Source organism: Protobothrops mucrosquamatus, unplaced genomic scaffold, assembly GCF_001527695.2.
Source record: "Protobothrops mucrosquamatus isolate PMUCROS unplaced genomic scaffold, P.Mucros_1.0 scaffold631, whole genome shotgun sequence".
Taxonomy (NCBI): domain Eukaryota; kingdom Metazoa; phylum Chordata; class Lepidosauria; order Squamata; family Viperidae; genus Protobothrops; species Protobothrops mucrosquamatus.
The window spans coordinates 288,630-303,033 of NW_015386923.1; the positions used below are offsets into that span (position 1 = coordinate 288,630).

The 14,404-nt window shown below is 37.9% G+C and overlaps 1 protein-coding gene across 1 annotated transcript in view; it reads left to right on the forward strand.

Moving 5' to 3' along the window:
* The window catches only part of KIF21B (kinesin family member 21B), a 57,607-nt gene that overhangs the window by 29,172 nt on the left and 14,031 nt on the right, over positions 1 to 14,404 (forward strand). The window contains exons 11-26 of the mRNA XM_015817738.1: positions 557 to 620; positions 1,743 to 1,964; positions 3,205 to 3,289; positions 4,637 to 4,748; positions 5,644 to 5,835; positions 6,860 to 7,059; positions 7,594 to 7,701; positions 8,921 to 8,989; positions 9,617 to 9,849; positions 10,152 to 10,299; positions 10,425 to 10,619; positions 11,091 to 11,192; positions 11,565 to 11,730; positions 12,166 to 12,220; positions 12,553 to 12,610; positions 13,192 to 13,397. Coding sequence (XP_015673224.1) covers positions 557 to 620; positions 1,743 to 1,964; positions 3,205 to 3,289; positions 4,637 to 4,748; positions 5,644 to 5,835; positions 6,860 to 7,059; positions 7,594 to 7,701; positions 8,921 to 8,989; positions 9,617 to 9,849; positions 10,152 to 10,299; positions 10,425 to 10,619; positions 11,091 to 11,192; positions 11,565 to 11,730; positions 12,166 to 12,220; positions 12,553 to 12,610; positions 13,192 to 13,397 — 2,215 coding nt within the window. The remainder of the gene's footprint in view (positions 1 to 556; positions 621 to 1,742; positions 1,965 to 3,204; positions 3,290 to 4,636; positions 4,749 to 5,643; positions 5,836 to 6,859; positions 7,060 to 7,593; positions 7,702 to 8,920; positions 8,990 to 9,616; positions 9,850 to 10,151; positions 10,300 to 10,424; positions 10,620 to 11,090; positions 11,193 to 11,564; positions 11,731 to 12,165; positions 12,221 to 12,552; positions 12,611 to 13,191; positions 13,398 to 14,404) is intronic.

Genomic DNA, 14,404 nt, shown 5'->3' on the forward strand with positions numbered 1-14,404 from the left:
CTCCTCCTCCTCCTCCACCACCACCACCACCAGCAGCCCCTCCCCCCATGTATTCAGAGTTAGAAGGCAGACTGACAGCCCCCAAAAGCAAGAACAATAACTGGAGTTACTTTTGAATAGTTCCTTTTTTTAATTGTTTGCCTACAATAGAGATAGGCGATCTGACAAAGAGATCCCCCTCTTTCTTTTTGTTTGCCTCTCCCAAATGCTGTTGCTGCAAAACAAGCTAACAAAAACTATGGAACATATTTATTAGGCAGAGAATCTACCTAATTTTATCTATAAAAACCTGATATGGGATCCTGATTGGGTGAAATTCTGGATTGGTGGGAGCCTCACCAGTATTTTTCCTCCATATTAAAACTAAATGACTATTAACTAAATGACTATTGTTATATATACTTGCCTATAGCATTCCTAGTAATCAAGAAGATTTCTTATATTGCCTTGGGATATTTTTACCTGGCTTTTTCTCTTAATTTGATTGCTTCAGTTTTAAAAACTGTTTTTGTTATTGTAGTTGATGTTTTGTTTTTTATTTGTACTTTTCTTCCAGGTGATGGTAATGAGGCTATTGGTGCTCTGATCCAGAACTACATCAGGGAAATTGAAGATCTCAGGTAAAGAGAAACTTTTTGCTTTATGTTCAGGATATTTTTGGGGTGGGGACAGTTGCCAGCCATCCTCAGATGTGGGAGAGGAAAAGTTCTGGTATAGAAGAAAAATTAAAGCACTTAGAAATTTGTAATATCTCAGAAGTTACAGAAAGTGTAGATTAAAGTGTCTAAGAATTTCTCCACATTACACAAAGTTTATATTCTGATTTGCTTTATTTTTACATTTGTGTTGATGGTACCCAAAGTTGGACAGTGGTACCAGTACAAAAGAGCAGCTGGCTGTACATGCACAAAAGATGCAGCAAGCACAGCAGGCATAGATGCAAGAACATACAGTTGGAACAGCCATCATTTCATAAATTCACAATAACCAAATTTCAGTATCATCCAAGCATGGACGTGCAAGAAAGGCGAAACTACTGCATTTGTATATAGAGACATAGATTTTTTAAGACAATACAAAATAAGTGTTTAATGTTGACAGTTCCTATAAATATACATCTGGCACAAAGGTACAATTGCCCATTTTTTAATTGATGGATAAGATCTTCCTTATTTGCAGAACTCCAAAACTTTACGTTTTCAGGTGCCTTAGGTTATGCTATCTGACATCTTAAAACTTGTATTTACACTTGAAAACATTGTACAGAAAGAAGAATTATTTCTAACTTTGATGCTACATTTTGATCACTGCTAAATTCTTATAAAAGATCATTCTTCGGTATTTGAATCATTAGCTTGATATCATTAGCTACGTTATGCAATGCAGCCTGAAACTGTTTTCTGTGACCTTGAGAATCTGAGTAGGATGAACTTTTAAAATTTGCTTTATCCTTTCATCTTTTTATTTTTGAGTATTTTGCTATATAAATGGGTTTATGGAAGGGCGTATTTTGGAACATATTTTGCTTATTGGTTCCTCTTCTTGTAATATAGTAATCTTTTGAACTTAGAAGATCAGGAAATTATGTCATTAAAATATGGTATTAATTATGTTGTTTCATGCTTTTGGGGGCAAATAAATTCTCCATACCAGAGAACTTCAAAGAAGTTTGTATCTAATTAGGTGGATGATGTTTTTTGTGTGTGTGTGTGTCTGTGTGTCTGTTTGTGTCTCCTTTGTAGGACAAAACTGTTGGAGAGTGAAGCTATGAATGAATCACTACGCCGCAATCTGAACCGGGTTTCATCTAGGCTGCCCTATACCCTAGGCTTGTCACCAGGGATTGGATTGGGAGATTCACGTTCCGCTGCCACCTCGTTGGAAGCTGAAGCCTCTGAAGTTCTACAGTGGGCCAAGCAAGATCTCGAGAGGCTGAAGAAGGAGACAAAACAGCGAAGAAAAAGGTAAACCACACTTCCCATTTCATCAATGGTCACAATCTTTATAACAGTGCCTGGGGATGGGACATCTCCTATCTTTCCATCCTTCCTACTCTTTACCAATTCTTGTGTCTCAGCAATCATTATTGAAGACTGAATCTACCCAGAGTCACTTTTGTGTATGTTGGGTGGCTATTTAAATTTGCTTAATAAATAAATGTAATCAGAGGCATGAGTTTAGTGGTGTAGTGGTTAAAGGGATGGGGCTAGAGTTTGTGAGCTATAATTCCTCCTTAGGCATGACTAAACAGGGTAGCTTTAGGTCAGTCACTCATTCTCAGCCCTAGAAATAAGTCAACGGCAAATTACTTCAAAAAATCTTGCTAATAAAGCTATGTGGATCTATCCAGGCAATTGCCAGAGGTTAAGACTAACTTGGCCATGGACATACAGACACACAAATCAGTGGTGCAGCAAAGAAAATGGCTGGAGATCAATGCTTTGGGGCTTATTTCAATTAGAGTGATAAAATGTAAGGCCAGGGTAACTGACAGGATTACTTATTCTGGCTCCTAAATTGGATATTTATAAGGGTTTGAGCTATCTATCATTTGTTCCTCTTTAGTATATAAGAAAACAGTGATGGAGAAAAAGAAATCAAGTAGAGTTTTGATACCACATTTTTTTCCATTTTTTGGCTCCCTAACTTTACAATAGCAATTTAAATGCTAATATATTAGTCAAATAAATTTGAATCTCTAATTAAAAAATTATAGGTTGTATTTCAGCTGGCTGAAGATCTTTTATTAAGTTCAGTGTGTTCTGCAGCAAGAAATAAGCACTCACTGTGCCCTATGGCATCGCTCCCGTGTAATTACACATACATTGTACTCATACTGATATTTATAAATTAGGTATTCTGTTTGTCACTCTTATTATGAGCCTCTGCAGTTCAAAATGTTATTGCTATACTGGTATACATAGTGTAAAGATAGTAAGTACGGATGGGTCTGTCTTGCTGATGTTTTGTGAAGGTATTGTCAAGTAAAGGGACTTGGCCAAGATCTATAGAAAAATTATTATTTATACTGACTGTCCTGCTGGTGTTTTTCATTATTGGATATAAATGAAACCAATGTTCCTTTGATTGTAATGATATTAACTCTGATAGTGGATCATCTGCCTTTTAGGTTGAAATCTAGAATAAAAGAAATGGCCTAAAAACAAAATAAATGTGGACATAAAATTCACTTTTCTTTGATAGCCCAGAGAAAGAAGGGTTTAAAAAGCGGTTGAGGCTGCAGCAGGGAAGCGAGGTAGATGAAAATGATGAGAATGAGGCAGAAGAGGTAAGAGGTTTTCCTTCTCACATGTGTGTAATGTCTGTGGTCTTTTTACTCACCCATCCATTGTGCTCCATTTACTGCAGAGGCTCCATAAGGAGGATAAGAGCAATTTCCCAACAATAAAATGCAAGCTCAATTTGGACAAAGAAGGCTTTCAAGTCATTTTTCTCATTCAATTTAATCTCTGCTTTCCAAATCTCCTGACATAAGCAATTCCCAGCTAATTCCTTAAGCTTCAGAATGAAATATCTTGTTTCATCCCCTCCAAGAATTGGATGCTTTTAAAAAAAATGCCATCAGCATATGAAATAGAGAAGTCAGGCAGCGGTGTTAACTTAGATAGGTACACAACTAGAGGAAGGCCTGATCCAAATCTGACAAGATCCTGTGTAAAGCCCATTTGAAGACATATGCTGTGACGACAGGCCCAGCCATTAGCGAAGCAGGGGATTTGCTATCAATCAATAGCTAATACAATACGAATTACAAAGGAGAATAAGGAATTGCAAATTAAGAATTCTCCCCTTATTTAGCAAACCAAACAAAAGTTGTGGGCTTTTATTGTAATGCAGTTTATCATAAGAATGATTTACAGCTGAAACATCACAGTTAAAGTAGGAATTAAAACAAAAAAGGAAAACAGCTAAAATTAATGATTAAAATTAACATTTGAGTCAGCAGTTAAAAGCCTATACAAAATAGGCACTTTAAAAACCTGAGCTGTATTAAATGAGTTCACAGTCATTGTAGATAAATCTCAATAAGGATGCAGGTACATACAGAAGGAAGCAGCCTCTCAAAAAGCCTAGTTCTAAGCTGTGTAGGTTTTAAACATAGCATCCAGCACTTTGTATTTTGCACAGAAATGAATTGGCAGCCAGTGCAATGCTTTGGACATCAAGCTTTCTCAATACCGGTTCTGACTGAATTTTCTAATTGTTCGTAGTTTGGATTCTTAGTGTTTGCTGATCAGTTCGCTGGAAGAATATGGTTAAAAGTAAGAGGGGAGGTATGATTTATAGGAGATAACATCTCCTCTCTAATCTGACAGCCTCTAGATATATGGCAATTCAACTTTAAGAATTCTAAGCCTTGTCTATATGTTGAAATCTCAGCACATCTGGAGGATATTGGCTGAGAGAAAGCTGTCTTAAACCTTGCAAAATTCACCATACCAAATTACCATCAATCAGTTCCCACTGGACCAAAATGAGCAAAGAACCAAGAAAAATTGACAACAGTACCTCAAATGCAAATAGAAATTGAGAGGGGTTAAGATTGTGATATCGTGGAAGGAGTAGTATTGCAACTCATTTATTTTTTATCATGGCTTTCCTCCTATTTAAGGAGGAAAGGGATGAAAGTGGCTGTGAGGAAGAAGGTGGCCAGGACGAAGAAGATGAAGAAGATTCAGGGAGTGAAGAAAGTCTGGTGGATTCTGATTCAGATGTTGAAGAAAAGGGTAATATCATGCGGTTTCACAGTGTTTAATGCCATCACTATAGTGATTAAAATATAAGAATTATCTTATCAGAACAATTAAAAATCCCATTTTGTCCAGCAACTGTTTCCACATTGGCCAATCACTGGGCCATGAAAATCTCAGAAGAAAATGAATACAATAGCAAAAGAATTTTCCCATTCATATTTCTCAACAACAGATAGATCAGTGCTTCCTGATACCAGGTGAATGCATGGTTTTAGGTACATATGAGTCTTTTATTATGATTGATCAGTGCATAGGCCATTTGCTGTCATCTTAACTCTTCTTGTTGTGTTTCCCAATTACTTTGGGAATACATTAAACAACCTTGGATATGCTGGTAGGATGATGAAAGCTGTTACCTAAGACACTGGGTGGAAAAAGCCATGTTAAGTTTCATAGGAGGCCTTATGCATTCCTGTCTTAGAAGAAGGCTGTAGTGAATTTAGTTCTCACCATCTTCAAAATATAGTACAACTCTTGGCTTTTGAAGGCAGAACAAGGCAATAGCCAATTCCTTGGGTGGCACTCCATTATGCTGAAAAGAATCACTTTTCAGAGTAAGATGGGTGGCATAATTTAAATAAATAAATGGCCAGCCACACATAATTGAAATTTGAAAAAAAAAAGTAATGAGAATTTCTCCAAGCAAAACAGGTTCAAAATTCCAGCAACTTTGCTCTTTTTTTGAGAGTGAGATGGGCAAGACCTAAATATGATTGATTGATTGATTAATTGATAGATAGACAGGCTGATTCACATAAGATGCTGTTGATAGAGAAAATATGACTAAATCAGAAGATTGCCTGGGGTGCAAGATCATGGCAGGTTGCATGGTAACATTTATTTGTGTCTCTTTTTTCAATCTATTTAGCAGCAAATTTCCAAGCTGATCTGGCTGACTTGACCTGTGAGATTGAGATCAAACAGAAACTAATTGATGAATTGGAGAACAGCCAACGGCGCCTACAGACCTTGAAGCACCAATATGAGGAAAAGTTGATTTTGCTGCAGAACAAGATCCGTGACACTCAGCTGGAGAGAGACAGGGTGCTGCAGAATCTCAGTAAGGGCTTATTGGTTGGGAAACTGGGAGTTTTACAGATTGATCAGTCTACTCTGTTCTGGTATTGAAAGACTTTTTATCTGAATGCACAGTCAAAGCTATGGTTTGAATGAACGAGAACTGTCTGAATCTCAAACTTGAGTTAGTAAGTAAATCTTTGATTAGATTTATACTTTATGTCACACCATGATTTGTTGTTATGGTGTGGTTTGCCCATAATGTTAACTCTGCAAATTGTTGCTAAGAAAGCGCAATAACTAGGTATGCACTAACTTTATGCACTCATAATTTACAATACCCACTAGGTGCAATGTGTGACTCAGAGCTTACTCTCAAAATGGTCAAATGTTGTGAGGTCAAATGAGTGGTCACCAGAAAGATCAGCTTAAGTTTTATATTTGTATAAACCCATTTCCCTTCAAAATATATGCTTTTTGTTTCCTATCTACTATTAGCTCATTATGATTGAAAACTGAGCTATATGTTCAGGGGGAAAAATTATAGAGTAATATACTGAACTACTATACATTCCCAGGAATGTACCACTTCAGAATATAAGATGAAGGTTGCATGATTGAATGCTTTCCCCAAATAAGGTTTGGGAGAAGACCTCAACTCCTATTAGCATAATAATTACTGCTTTAGTGATGGGAGAGAAAAAATCAGTCATGAAGTTCCTCAGCTTGCTCTCTGAATGGGTTTGCTCCTGGAAAGGTTTAGTTGTAATCTACCTGAACTGTGTGATTCTAATCCCTATGATTTTGGAAGAATGTAGGATTTAATTTAGTTATGTAGTTATATACTTTAGTTATGTAAGAAGAGTGTCAGAAATTTAAGTTTTTTTAGGTCTTCAAATATGATTGCAATAGCTTAGGTCTGTTTGAAAAATCTCCCTTGGTTTGTCTTAATTTGTCTTATTTGTTTATTGAATTATTGCCTTCTCAGAAACTGCTCCAAGTACAGTGCCTTTATAGAGATTTATATGAGGGTTTTTTTGCTTTGTTTTTTGTTTTCCTCTTCTCAGGTAGTATGGAATGCTATACAGAAGAGAAGGCTAACAAAATTAAAGCAGATTATGAGAAACGTTTAAGGGAGATGAATCGTGACCTGCAGAAGTTGCAGGCTGCCCAGAAGGAGCATGCTCGCCTTCTCAAGAACCAGTCTCGATATGAGCGAGAGCTGAAGAAGCTGCAGGCAGAAGTAGCAGAGATGAAGAAAGCAAAGGTAATTCAGTTGAGAATTCAATCAATGCCTTTTTGTGCGTGAGAGAAAGCCTGTTTGCGTGTTTCCCTCTTGACTATACTGGACATAGGTCAGAGTCAGAGAGTGTGAGGAGGAACATTTGTTGAACAATGTAAATGGCAAAACATGATCTCTCTCTCTCTCTCTCTCTCTCTCTCTCTCTCTCTCTCTCTCTCTCTCCATCCATCCATCCATCCATCCATCCATCCACCATCCATCCATCCATAGTTTTATTGGGAGAATCTTGTATCATTTTTATTTTCTAAAAGGCTCAATGAGGTTCAGTTAGGCCAAAAGTTAGTAACTTGTCATTATCTTTGTGTTTGTCTTGTTGTTCCAGCAGAAATTTGAATTTTGGGTAATCTCTATATAAATCTCATTCCTGCCTTACTATCTTGGCCCTATATTGATACCAATTCAAACTATTTGTATTCTCTAGTTAGTTAATCTTGTTTTGGCAAGACTGTCTTCTTCATTATCATTACTATTGAGTTGACATAGGACTGTTATTTACAGGTAGCACTGATGAAACAAATGCGTGAAGAGCAACAAAGACGACGAATGGTGGAGAGCAAGAGGAACCGGGAGATTGCCCAGTTGAAGAAAGAGCAACGTAGGCAAGAGGTGAATAAGAACATTTTTCTTCTATTCTTCAATGTTTCCAGATTGAGGTCTTTTTTTTAGTAGAGTTGACCAATTGATGTGGTGTAGATGGAAGAGAGAGAGGAGGATAAGTTGGAAGGGAAGTTTTGATTTGATGTCTGTCTGAATTTATTACACCCTGCAACTTTGACTATGCTACATTGATATGGATATTGGAAAGATGGCCAGAGGATCCATAAGTATTGGGGGGTTGTGTAGAATTAACATAGTGCTTCTTCTCCTCCTCCTTTATACATTCCATAAGTAGTTTAAGTTGTGTGCAAGTATAAAGCTGTATTTTCACAATATCTATATAAGTAAATTGTTCCATAGAAATATATTTCTAGATTATATGTAATTATTCAGGAAAGGGGCCATTGTAGAAGGTTAAGCCTAAGGAAATTATGGTTCATATTCTAACTTTATGAAATACTTAATTTTATATTAGAATATATCACAATTAACACTAGAAAGGTGAGGTGTAAACTTAAAGATATACAATATTATAAACTAAAATATTGGTTTAACATCCAATATGGAATTTATCTAATGAGAATCCTGAACTTTTGTTTTTGGTACTTTCTATTTAAGAACCTGATATAATCCACTATGTAACATTTTAAACATGTTTAAATATTTTAACTGCTCTTAAACATGAACAAGAAATAAAATAAAGCAATTCTAAATACTCCATTAAAAAATCCATATTGTCTTGAATAGTTTTCCCCTCTCCAGATGGTTTACCATAGAACAGCTGAATAAGAGCAGGAAGTTAAACTTCAGGGATTTTTTTTGGAGCTGGGGTTTCAGTTAGAGGAACTCTTGACAGCCTTAGAAAATAATTGCTAGAAGAAGAATTGATATTCCCAGCAGTGCTACAAGAGTAAGATTAGGTCCTAAGGAAAAAATGCAATGAAAGTCTGAAATCGGAGTTTTCCTATCTTATAATCCACAGTTTCTGCAAGCTGTATACAAATTTTATCTATTCACTCTTGATCAATAATGCTGTTACTTTCCATCCATAAATCCCATTGGACTGCAATAGGAAGCATTTGGACAATCCCAACTGACATATATTAGGCCTCAAGATATTCTTAAGAGCTTTATCAGAGCAATCAGTAAAGCATCCTAAGAAAAGTTTATTTCCTGGATTCCCCATTGTGGGATGTTGGCAATAATTTTGTTCCCATTGTTCTTGCAGTATCAGATCCGAACTCTGGAATCTCAGAAGCGACAACAGGAGATGGTCTTGCGCAGGAAAACCCAAGAGGTGCTAAATCTCTGCTTTTAAAAAAATCCTTGCCAGTCTGCAACTTTGAAAATATTTCCTTGTACTCCAGTATTACGTGTGGGTTTCTTGAGTGTGGTTTGTTGCGCCAGTTACCGTACAAATAGCCACTGAAACTGAAACCTCAGTTAACGAACCAAGAAAAATACCTCTTGTACTTATGAATCATGGGATCTCTGCATAGAGTGTTATCACACTCTATGCAGAGTACAAGAGACCCCAAATGTATCTTTTGAGCTTGTAATTTTATTAAACAGAATTATAATTTCTGTTTATCCAGACAAATCAGTAATTTCTTACCAAGAGACTGAGCACATCACTTAATTAATGAAGTTCCTAATTTGGTCTTAGCTTAGGTAATTTGAGCTTGATTATAGATAATGTCTGGCATTTTGCATCATTTTGCCATGTATCTCAAAAACCTTGTTACTTGGGAGAAAATTCTTACCTAAATTTAGCTTTCTTTGTCCTAATCCATTTGCCCTTCCAGTTTGGGGCTGTTATTGGAGATAACTGGAATCACTTTTGATTCTTCTCCTGAAACTGATGCCTGAATCTACTTCCATATTTCTATTTGTCAGAACTCTTTTTTTTCTTCTGGCTTTCCAGGTCTCTACTTTGCGTCGTCTAGCCAAACCTATGACTGATAGGGTTGCTGGGAGGATTAATCAGAAACAAATCATGGTAGAGCCGGGGGCTGAAGTCTCCACCAGCACAACCTCCTCCTTAGAGCTGGAATCTGGTTCTCGTTCTGTCTCTAGCATTGTACGCCAGTGGAATAGAAAAACCAATCCTTTGCTGGGAGATTCTTCTTCTTCCACAAATGGAACTCGGACAATCAGGTCAGAATACTGTGTTAATTCTTTGGTTACAGTATATTTCAAGCTATTCAAGGGATCTATCAGGAAGTTCATACTGGTGTCTGTATTATATATGGGTACCTGTAAGCATATTGATATTTTTCAAGCCCAATCTTGCCTTCTGGGGCTTTGGCTTTTCCTGATATCTTCCTTCTTGGTAGCATTCAGAATGGTTTCCCACCCACATCCCTCTGCTTCAGAACTACTTGGAATATTATAACCGAGATTTTAGCATAATGGTAGGATTGTGCTGCTCATCTCTTGCTTGTGATCTCCCTCTGTAGGAAAAGATTCCCAAAGAAAGGTGCAAATCAGACTTCTAGTAAGACAGCCCGCCTGAAGTGGCAGTCACTGGAACGTCGTGTTTTTGATATTGTCATGCAAAGAATGACTGTCATCAATCTGGAATCAGATATGGAGCGTCTTATCAAGGTGATGGGGGGGTGACTCATAAGGGTGGATGTCTTCATTGGGATAGGAGGCAAGGCTTGGGGGCCAGAGTTTATTACAGAATAGTGGCCTAGCAGAATGACTCAATTCTTTCTTCTTGCTTTCAGAAACGTGAGGAATTGTCACTGATGCAGGAAGGACTTCTAGGAAAAAGGGGAAAACTGCAGGCTGAGAATCCAGAAGAACAGAAGGGACTACAGGAATTGAATGAGGAGATTGAAGTGTTGGCTGCCAATCTTGACTATATAAATGACAGCATTTCTGACTGCCAGGCCACCATTATGCAGATTGAAGAGACCAAGGTGTGTCCCATTTTCCTCTGAGGCAGGGGATTTGGGAGGGGGGATTCCATAGTTTATGTATGAGCCAGAGAGTAATTGAGGCTGATAGCTGGACTCCTTGCTCTTAGGAACAATAGAGACTAAGGAATTACTATGCGCACAATCCTTATGAGATCCCTGAGAGAACTGGAAAAGTCCTGGAATTTTTCTCTTTTTCAGTGTGGAATTATATCTTATCAGCTTGATCATTTGTTATTTAGATGAAGGCATTAGTACTCAGAGAAGAACTCTCTTGTTGTAGAAAACAAGGACAGAAGATTCTAATAATCCACAGTGGGTTCACTTAATGAATGAATAATTGAAATTAGCTACTCATGCACAACTCTACTGAGAGGATTTCAAGGCCAGTAAAAATATTTGGACAGTGAAACAATGTTCTATCCCCAGACTTTCTCATTCTATTGTTTCTCTCTATGGGTCTCTTCTTACTAGGAAGAATTGGATTCTACGGATACCTCTGTGGTGATCAGCTCCTGCTCTTTGGCTGAAGCACGACTTTTATTGGACAATTTTCTCAAAGCATCCATAGACAAGGTAAGTCAAGGCTAAGAGTGCCCGGTAGCGATTGATAGGTATAGCTAATCCAGTAGCAAATGTAATGTTAATCTGATCTGTCTATGGAACTCTTGGAGAAATGCATTCAGAGTGGAATAAGATTCTTAATATTTTGAAATATATTTGCAGTGAAACTCTTTTTAGTCCTTGTGCTTTATCCAAACACTTTACTAAAAAGTAGAATAAAGCTCTGACTGAATATTATGATTACAGTCTTCTGGTTTTGTCTCAAAACCCATTGCAAGACACAGAATCTCATTGCAGAAATAATAATATAGCCTTCTTTATGGCTGAGAGTACAGCTTGTGGAGAGATCAAGTTCTTACTTAATTTTCCACTCTCTGAAAATAGAGCCTGCAGGTAGCCCAGAAGGAAGCTCAGATCCGCTTACTGGAGGGACGCCTGAGACAAACCGATGTGACTGGCTCCTCTCAGAACCATCATATTCTGGATGCCCTACGAGAAAAAGCAGAATCCCACCCTGAATTGCAGGCACTCATTCACAACGTGCAGCAAGGTCTGTTTCATTAGTCACCTATCTGCAGTGCTCTTCTATAGCATCACTCCTATAAAACTTCCTTGCTGTGTGACAAAAGGACTATTTGAGGACAATCACTACATGACAAAGACTTCAAATAGCCAGGCTGCTATGTGATGAGTACAATCCTGAACTGAACATTTAAACTTACCGCTGAATTAGTCAGTTCATGTGGCAAGGCTCTTTTTAAGTTGAGAGTGTATTTGTTCTGGGTTCATTCTTCTGGCCCTTCTGCTTCTGTAAATTGGAGATTAGTGCTCTTTTGCCCAGACATTTTAAAAATTTAAAAAACCTTCTTGTGTCCTTTGGATATACTCTAGAGACATTTTCTTAGATAAGTTTCTGATACAGAAGCAGTGCTGATGTCTGTGTGCTGATGAATATGATCCAAATGTTGGTCTCTTTTCTGCATAGAAAATGGCTATGCCAGCACTGATGAGGAAGTCTCAGAATTGGCTTCAGAGGGAAGGTGAGTATCATCAGAGAAAGTGAGAGGCATGTGTGTGTGTGTGTGTGTGTGTGTGTGTGTGTGTGTGTGTGTGTATACTTTACCCTGTGTGATTTTAAAAAATGGGAGAAATGGAAATTCTTTTTGTTAACCAGTGAACCAGCTCGCAGTCATCAAAGAATCCCTATGCTCTATTTTTTATATCAAAATCCAATTCAGCATGGAGTGTCAGGAATAAATCGGACTCCAAGTATTGCACTTAGAGGAATCTCTGAGGGGTTGATCTCACTTGGATTCTCTGTAGGTTCCTATAAAAATTGCATGTACCAAGGATCTCTTTCTGTGTCCTGCAGCTTTTCCCAGTCTTTCTTCATGAAAGGTTCTGCTAGTCAGGATGACTTCAAGTGCAGGGTAAGTTGAAAACTGCAGTTGGCCAGTGTGGCTATAAGTGTTTTGTGTCTTTGTAAACATCTGACTTTTCTTCAATTAAACAGTGAGAGTAGTTTGCATGAAGTGTTAAAATTTAACTGTCCCACCGAGCATTCAAGGCCTAATAGCCAAGTAATTGCTCTCTTTTTTAATTAGAAATTAGTTGATCAGCATATTGTTAATTTATGTTTAGTTGGTGGACTTTTTGCGTTTTGAAATTTTACTGCTTTTTAATTGTGAACCACTCACGGTCATTAGATTAGGATGGTACATAAATCATAATTAGTACTAAATGTTCATCCTTATCTATTTGTATGTCCCTTTCCTTTATTGCCTCCAGACCACAATTTCTTCAGTGTCTTAATGACTCTTGAGACTTATTACATCCTTCCACAAAATTTAGGATGATCGCTATGGATATCTCTTACTTGAATTCAGATCTAAAATCTTGTGCTATATTTTACCAATCAATAAGGATTGTTACAAATTCAGCCAGGGAATAATGCCTGAGTATCTGATTAATGCTCCTTTTCTGACTTGGATCTTTTGGGACTTTGTTTTAGGGAGAGCCTAAACTGTCTGGTCAGATGAAAGCTGTATCTGCAGAGTGCTTAGGGCCCACATTGGACATCTCCACTAAGAACATCACCAAGTCATTAGCGTCTCTCATGGAAATCAAAGAGGACAGTGTTGGATTCTCTATCCATGATCCTTACTATAAGGAGAAAGTCTCCCGCACCATCAGCCTGCCTATCCGAGGGAGCACATTGTAAGTCCTGGTTATAGCAATAGCAATAGCACTTAGACTTATATACCACTTCATAGTGATATACAGCCCACTCTAAGCAGTTTACAGAGTCAGCATATTGCCCCCAACAATCTGGCTTCTTATTTCACCAATGGCGGAAGGAAGGAAGGTTGAATCAACCTTGAGCCGGTCAGAATCAGTGGAATGCCAGAGCCTGAAATACTGCATTCTAACCACTGCGCCACCATGGCTCTTATAGAGGTAATGTTATAGAGTAGGGGTCCCCAACCCTCGGTCCGTAGACCAGTACTGGGCTGCAGCATGCCAGCAACCGGACCGCACAAACAAGCAAAGCCCCATCCGTGGGATGCAGGCAGTACACAAAACCAAGCACCTTGTATCCACGGAAAAATCTTTCTCCACAGAACCGGTCCCTGATGCCGAAAACGTTGGGGACCTCTGTTATAGAGGCAATGACCTCTGAGGAAGTTCTCTTGCATGTTGAGAAGTGGAGGCACTACTGGCTTGAAAATTTGGAGCCGAGTACTTCAGCATTATTTTGTGTAAACCAATATATGAGTCATCCTTTTAGCAACCCAAAATTTGGTTTTCTTGATGGTAGTAGTTAGTGACCCAGAAAAATAACCGGGCAAGGAAAAAGCCATCTGTGTATTGAGTTCAGGCCAGAATGATCTTTTTATTGACTGCAAACTTTACATAAATTTTAACAACATAGAAGTTTTCAATTCATTAGATTCCATCATTTTTATGAAATCATTTCAAAATTCTTTTCATAATCCTCTGTCAGCTAGGAGCTTCACCTGATACTGGTTCAAAATCTAGAGTTCCCTAAAGGGAAAATAGGAGCTTTGCTTTGGCTTTGATTACAAAAATATGCTTCAAAAAGCATGATCGCAATCCCTACCTGCAAGTCTTCAAAGCAGCCACAATTTTCTTTTCAAGCAGCAGTCACATGATACTGGAAAAAGATGCAACTGCTTTAAAAGAGTTGCAGACAGATGCTATGT